Source organism: Coffea eugenioides, chromosome 8 (assembly GCF_003713205.1).
Source record: "Coffea eugenioides isolate CCC68of chromosome 8, Ceug_1.0, whole genome shotgun sequence".
NCBI lineage: Eukaryota > Viridiplantae > Streptophyta > Magnoliopsida > Gentianales > Rubiaceae > Coffea > Coffea eugenioides.
Window position 1 is genome coordinate 28,443,353 of NC_040042.1, and position 6,409 is coordinate 28,449,761.

The following is a 6,409-nucleotide window of genomic DNA, read 5'->3' on the forward strand; positions in this document are numbered from 1 at the left end:
TTTTTATTGACTCAACAGTGAGGTACTGCAAATATTCGGAAAAAGGAAAAAAAAAGAGAGGAAAGGTAAAGCAATTGGTTAGTTAATATAGCAAGATAAATTTCATGCCTTGTGTTTATGAGCAAGTGCACACATGTGGCTTCTGAGTGTCTTTGTTGTCGCAGATACATTCTGTTAGGCTGTTAGATCATCAAGCTAAATTTGTTCTGAATGAAGCTGACCTTGCTCTCTTGGGGTTTTTCTTTCAGCTTTCTACATGGTCTTCCTTGGCCTTCCTTTTCTCTACATACTTTTAATGCTCTTTTCTCAAATCCATGACTGGATTAGATTTAGATGCTACCAAGTATTTAGATTCTGTGTATGAAGCCTTGTAAAGTTTTGACTAATCTTTCCATCATATTCTGCTTTGTCTTGGAAATTGGATGACTCTAGCATTAGCTCTGGTTGTATACTAAAGCTATATACGTTGATTTGTAGCTCCCTCAATTTCATATGCCACGTCTGCTATCTGAGAAATTTGTAATCTGACAAATGCCACAGGCTTCAATTCAATCCGAGCTTTCCTATTGAATTGCACACATTTGCAGATTTAACTTCTTGTTACTTTTTGTCATATGACTGAAAATGAAAAAATTGAAAATTTGGACAGAAAAGGAAAGAAAATGTCGAGCTTTCAGAGATAGACATGTTTGAGTTAAGTCGAAAGTCAAAGAAGTCAGGGGGGCTGGTAAATGACAAAGCAAAAGAGACCTTGGTGAGCTGTTTCACTTGGATAATGGATTTTTAAATTATTGACATCCATTCCAGCTACATAATGATCATATTTTTTACTTGCCTAGGACAAAATGAGGGAATTGCAGGCTACAACTTCAATGACTAGCAAGGAAATATGCGAGCAAGAACTTGGTTACGTACCTGGACACATCCGCGGTCGTAGTGCAACCAAGAAGCAAGCTGCTGAGGTAGAACGCTGGAGGCATGAGATTGAGGACAGCCGAAAAAGAGCAGATGAAGCAGAAAAACGAGCTGCAGAAGTAACTCAACAATTCACTGCTCAGCAAGAGTTGATTAAGACCTTGCAACAGCAACAAACAGAAACAAGAAGCCTATATGATGAGTTAGCTAACCAGCTGAAAGACTTGCGCAAATAAGCAACTTTTGTGTCAGGTATAAATAAATTGTTTGCTCTTCATAGTTATTACAATTGAGGGAAATGAATTCTGGTTCTACAAAATAGAGATTCATTTTTAATACAATTGTTTGCTCTTCATAGTTATAAACTTTGCACCCCTAAATCAATTTCAGTGTGTCTTGTAAGAATTGGTTCATGTAACACTTTAATTTTCAATTTGGTTGGTTAATAACTCTTAAAGATACGTGTGATCTGTTCAACGTGATTTGCTTCTTTTTTTTTTCATATTTGATTTATTGACTTTTTTAGTTTAAGTTTTAGGTTTTAGCTGCATGTTGGCCGTTGGGCTATGTACTTGTAGCCCCATCCTCTATGCCTGATACGAGAAGAAACATTTGATTGTGTCATGATTCTTAAATAAATAATTTTCTTGATACTTTTCAGGCCTTTATTGGACGGAAGCCTCCTGGTTTTCCATTTTGTGTTCCACAGCCTTAAATTCTTTTTTCTTTCACTCTTTTACTACACGATCCTGCTGACTTAAGATGATTCTGCTAAGTCCAAACTTCTTGTTGTTTGTATTAGTTTAATTTCATCGGTCAGCCCTCTGATGTTGTCATCTCGTAGTCTCTTTCCTGAACTGTTATATTTTGTCTTCCTTCTTACTCGTCAAGCCTATTCAAGGATGTCAAACCAGAATTGATGGTATAACACTAATCTAGCCATAACGTACTGTCAAGGCATTTTAGATGGCGATGACCTTTTCTTTGGTTAGTGTCATTTGAACAGTGTACATTAGTTTTTATAATATGGTGCCTATCTAGAAGTATAGTTCCAGTTTTAACACCAGTGCTCATTGCTTCAATTTTGGTAACGTGTAGGTTCTAACACGATTCCCAAGAAGAAGAAGCCAGTCATTGCTGTGAAGATGGTTTTTGAATTGAAGACTACAAGGCCTATCGTGCTCATGTTTTGTTCTAGATGGGAATCGTGCTCATATTTTTGTATAGAACTTTACTACTCTCTATTGTGGATGGGAAATCACTAGTATTGTAACTGAATGGCTTATTTTGGATGGTGCATGGTTTATGACTCATTTGAGGCAACATTTATATATATATGTATTTGGGTTGATCTTCTATTGGAAATGAATGTTGGTTTTCTTTTCGTAGGTTGGCTTTTTTTTCTCCTTGCTACTCAATGAACGTTTTGTGATTGTTGGCAGCTATGTTGCGTAATTAACATTAGCTTATTGCTTTTTACAAAAAAATAAATGACAATAAAAAAGTTGTCACTGCCAACAAGTTTTACTAGTGACACTAGAAAGTCGTCACTTTTTATGGATGGAAAACAATGACAATAAAAGTCGTCACTGAACGGAAGCATAATGTGACAACTCCAAGGGTTGACTATGACAAGAATTTAGCCAGTTTAGTGACAATAAAAGTCGTCACACAATGTACAACAATGAGTGACGACAAGAGTCATCACAAAAGCGAAATCGTTTGTGACGACTTACAACAGTCGTCACATGGACCCCCTTTTGTGACATAGAACTAGTGACAGCTCTGTGACAGTAGTAAAAGTCGTCACTGACTTTTTTTGTGACAACTTCTGAATTTTTAGTGACGACTTTCGCCTGTCACAGAAACGCAATTTTCTTGTAGTGCAAGTTACCAAACTTGGTCAAAAATTAAGAATCCCACAAAACCAAGTTCAATAAACCAATTCAACTGTCTTGATTCTTAAATCAGCATGAATTTTCTTTATGTCTAAAATTTCCTTATTTTGATATTGAAAACCGGAAAGAACTAAAACGAGCAGAAGTTATTACCCTTTCAAGAATTGAAGTGGCTTCTTTTGTTGCACTCTTTTCCCTCTCCGCATAACAAAGAAAGTATTTTTTTTTTCAATCACCATATTGCCCATACTAACCCAAATAATGAAATTCAAAATTTTCAAAAACCCAGATGCAAATTCCATAAATAAATGCTAATGAAGTATGAAAATAACCGAACAGAAAATTTAAAAAAAACTTCCTGCATAGAAGGGATGACAAGAGAGGCCTTATTGATGGGGCAGGAGATAGGAAGCCGAAGTGGGAATGATTGAGGAGAGAAGAAGGCGCGTTGTAGTCAAAACGGTGAATTCTGATCATTCATAGCAGAGTGCTGCTCTCAGGGCTTCAGCTCCTCCTTAGTTTTCAATTTCACTCTCTACTTCTTCTGCTCCTCTGTGTTAGTGAGTTTTTATACCTAGTTCTCCCACTTAGTTTACTAAAAGCATACTACTGTTTAATTCTTAAAATTTTTAGTCCTTATAGCCAAATTCTAACCCTACAGAATTATTCTAGATATCAGTGAAGGGATAATGCAGTTCCTTACTCAGCATTAGCATAACCGGGGATCTTTTCAGTTTATTCTTGGCATGAAGCAATTTTATTTGTGTGGTTGAAGGTAGATTTTAAATCTTTAAAGGGCGGGGGTAGGGGTGGTGGGAAGAGGGGCATAGAGAATGACTCAAATAAAAAATCTTAAAATCACCTGGGAAGAGAGTTAGGTTGAAGGGAACTTGACTCATCTCTAGTAAAATTCTTGTTCTATTTTTTGTGCACATTTGAATGCACGACATGCATTTTTATTTATTAACAAGGATTAGAATTAGTCAAATTTAAAATGATCCTAATCAAATTTAAAATGATCAGTGTTATTCTAATAAATGAAAACATATGTTATGCATCTAAATATGTATTGTAAAAAATGGAAAGAGATTCCATTAAAGAGAAGTCAAATCTAGGATGAACGAGGGAATGTAAATGAAATATCTTGAATTCAAAACCTTCCACTTACACTTAAAAAAAAAATCTTAAAGTCACCCGACTCATAGGCTACAAATTTTGTCATTAAATTGATGAATGTTTTCCCCTTGATTTTAGCCAATATTGCATTAATTGGTGGATTCTACTTATATTTAGTAATTGGTGATGACTGTAGGGATCTAGAGCAAAAAAGAATTAAAGATGTAATTTTTAATAAAACTACTATGCAAATTAGCGTTGCCCCGTCAAAGTTTAACCTGCATGTTTGGGAAATTTTGAATTTATGTGCCTCCAATTTTAAATTGAGGTCGCAATAATCAAACTTTTGATCGAATGGATAGTCTTTTACTTTTATTAGGATACTGGTTTATCTATCTTTTAGCACCTTTTTGAAAAAGGTTGGTTAATTTTATTAGGGCGTGGCCTTGTTTGGCAGACAAGTTTTTTGTCAATTTTGTCTGCTACAAGTTTTTTAAAAACTTTACCTACAGCAATATCAAAAAATTTCTCAAAATTTTTAAACTATAAACTTCAAAATATTCAAAATAAAAAAACACACTTCAAAAATTTTTTTAAAAACTTCTACAGTAAACTACAGTAAAGTTTTAGACAAACACCCAAAAAACTCACTTACCAAACGGGGTTTGTTAAGGAGTAGTAGTTGTGGCAGAGACAGGGAACGAAGCAACAAAATATCATCGTTGTCATTCTTTTCTTTCGTAAAAAAGCCAGATTAACGCGAGACTCTTTGCTTTTCTCGTAAGAAGAAATAAGAAACAATGTTCTTTTTTTTCTTTTCCTCTGGACTTCATCACATATTTGAAGAATGGCCGTGGAAATTACTTCTAGTATTTCCCGTGCGATTTCTTTGGTGGAGATGAACTAAGCTTTTCATTCTAATCAAGAAATAACGGAGGATTTAGTTCAACTAAAACTATGATTACATTTATTTCTTTTATTTAGGGTATTTGTATGTTCCCTAGTTTAATTTCTTATGTCTATTATGTTATTTGAATATCAAGGGTTCGGTATTTGAATTAATCTAATAACCTAAAACCAATTAGAGCAGTTAAATATGTAATTGTTTAATTTCTTTAAATTAATGATAACTGACATGATTGGATTTGTATTAGGGGAATATATTGGTTAATTTAAAATAATTCATAACTCTCGTAACATATTATTTGGTTAGAACATAGCTTCTCTAATTGTTAAAACAATTAAAAAAATTGAACTCCAAAGCTCTGTTTTTAAACTCAAACCGGACTGGCCAGGAAAATCGGGAACCGACCAATTGTCCGGTCCGAGTTAACTCTAAAAACCGGAAAATTAAAAACTCGATCAAACCAGGTCAAAAATCGGGTTTGACCCGATTTGACCGAAAAAATAAGAACCGGGTGTGAAGGACCTGCCAAACCCAAAGCCGTTGACCATGTGCCACGTTTCCAGTCAATATGCTTAGGTCCTGCCATCCACCACTGCATGGTTGAGTAAATTCCCAAAAAGAGGGAGTTTTTAATCCAACTTTCTAAAGGGTGATAATTTTTTAGTCTCTTCCCAAATGATGAAAAACGCATCCAAAAAATGCGTTTTTTCAAATAAAAACGCAATTTGCAAGTACGTTATTTTAATTATCATAAATTTATTTAAATAGAAAAAATTGGTTAAATAACGCATTAGTGGAATGCGCTAGTTTAAAAAGTCTCTTCGAAAATGCGTTTATTAATAAAAAAAACTCATTTGCTAAATGAGTTTTTAGCATATCTAGGAGTCTATTCTAGTCCCCAGTACTAAGAACTATTTCCCCTCAATCCTTCTCTTTCTACCCTAACTTCTTCAAGGGCCAAACAAAACACACCACCCATTCAATTTTTTTGTACATCTTATACCACATTCGCAGCCAACGTACGTAAGAGCAAGAGTGGTGATTGGGAAACTGGCGAGCTAATTAGGCCTATTGTCAGGTAATACTTACAATTTCAAATTTAGGGTTTATGAAATGGATGCATTTAATTATTTTAAAAGTAAAAAAGTAAATCTGAGATGATTCTTTGGTGCTTATTGATAGAGGAAGATACCGTGCGAAGGGCAAGAGTATTTGACAAAGCAAGAGATTCTGGAAAGAGGACTTACAAAAGCTCGAGCAACGATTAGAGAAGCCGCAGCCGCTTTCTCCGCCCATATTTACCACAATCGTGCTGCTTTTTTCCAGTGCGTTTCCTTTGCTTTTTTGTTTAACTTAAATGCATTAATTATTCATTTGCTAACTAGTGGATATATACAGTGGTTTTCTTTTCTTTTATGTTTAACTTAAATGCATTAAAATGTATTAATTATTCCTTTATTAGCAATCCTGCTACTCCTTTTCCCTATCATTGCTTTCCCGACCTCTTTACTTTAATCCAAATATATAAAATTATTATTATTTATTTCTTTCCTAACCAGTGGATATATACAAA

At 34.5% G+C, this 6,409-nt stretch overlaps 1 protein-coding gene across 1 annotated transcript; it reads left to right on the forward strand.

Moving 5' to 3' along the window:
- The first annotated feature begins 671 nt into the window (after window positions 1-671).
- On the forward strand, window positions 672-2,303 carry LOC113781260. The gene is made up of 3 exons (XM_027327166.1): window positions 672-754; window positions 840-1,167; window positions 2,014-2,303. Exons 1-2 carry the CDS (start codon window positions 686-688, stop codon window positions 1,149-1,151), a joined length of 381 nt encoding a protein of 126 aa, XP_027182967.1. The 5' UTR covers window positions 672-685; the 3' UTR covers window positions 1,152-1,167; window positions 2,014-2,303.
- The last annotated feature ends 4,106 nt before the right edge of the window (window positions 2,304-6,409 follow it).

Bases quoted from the DNA above. Each gene is read 5' to 3' on its own strand.
- LOC113781260 (XM_027327166.1), top strand. From the start codon at position 686: ATGTTTGAGTTAAGTCGAAAGTCAAAGAAGTCAGGGGGGCTGGTAAAT. The intron at 755-839 runs GTGAGCTGTTTC...TTACTTGCCTAG, and splicing joins ACAAAGCAAAAGAGACCTTG to GACAAAATGAGGGAATTGCA.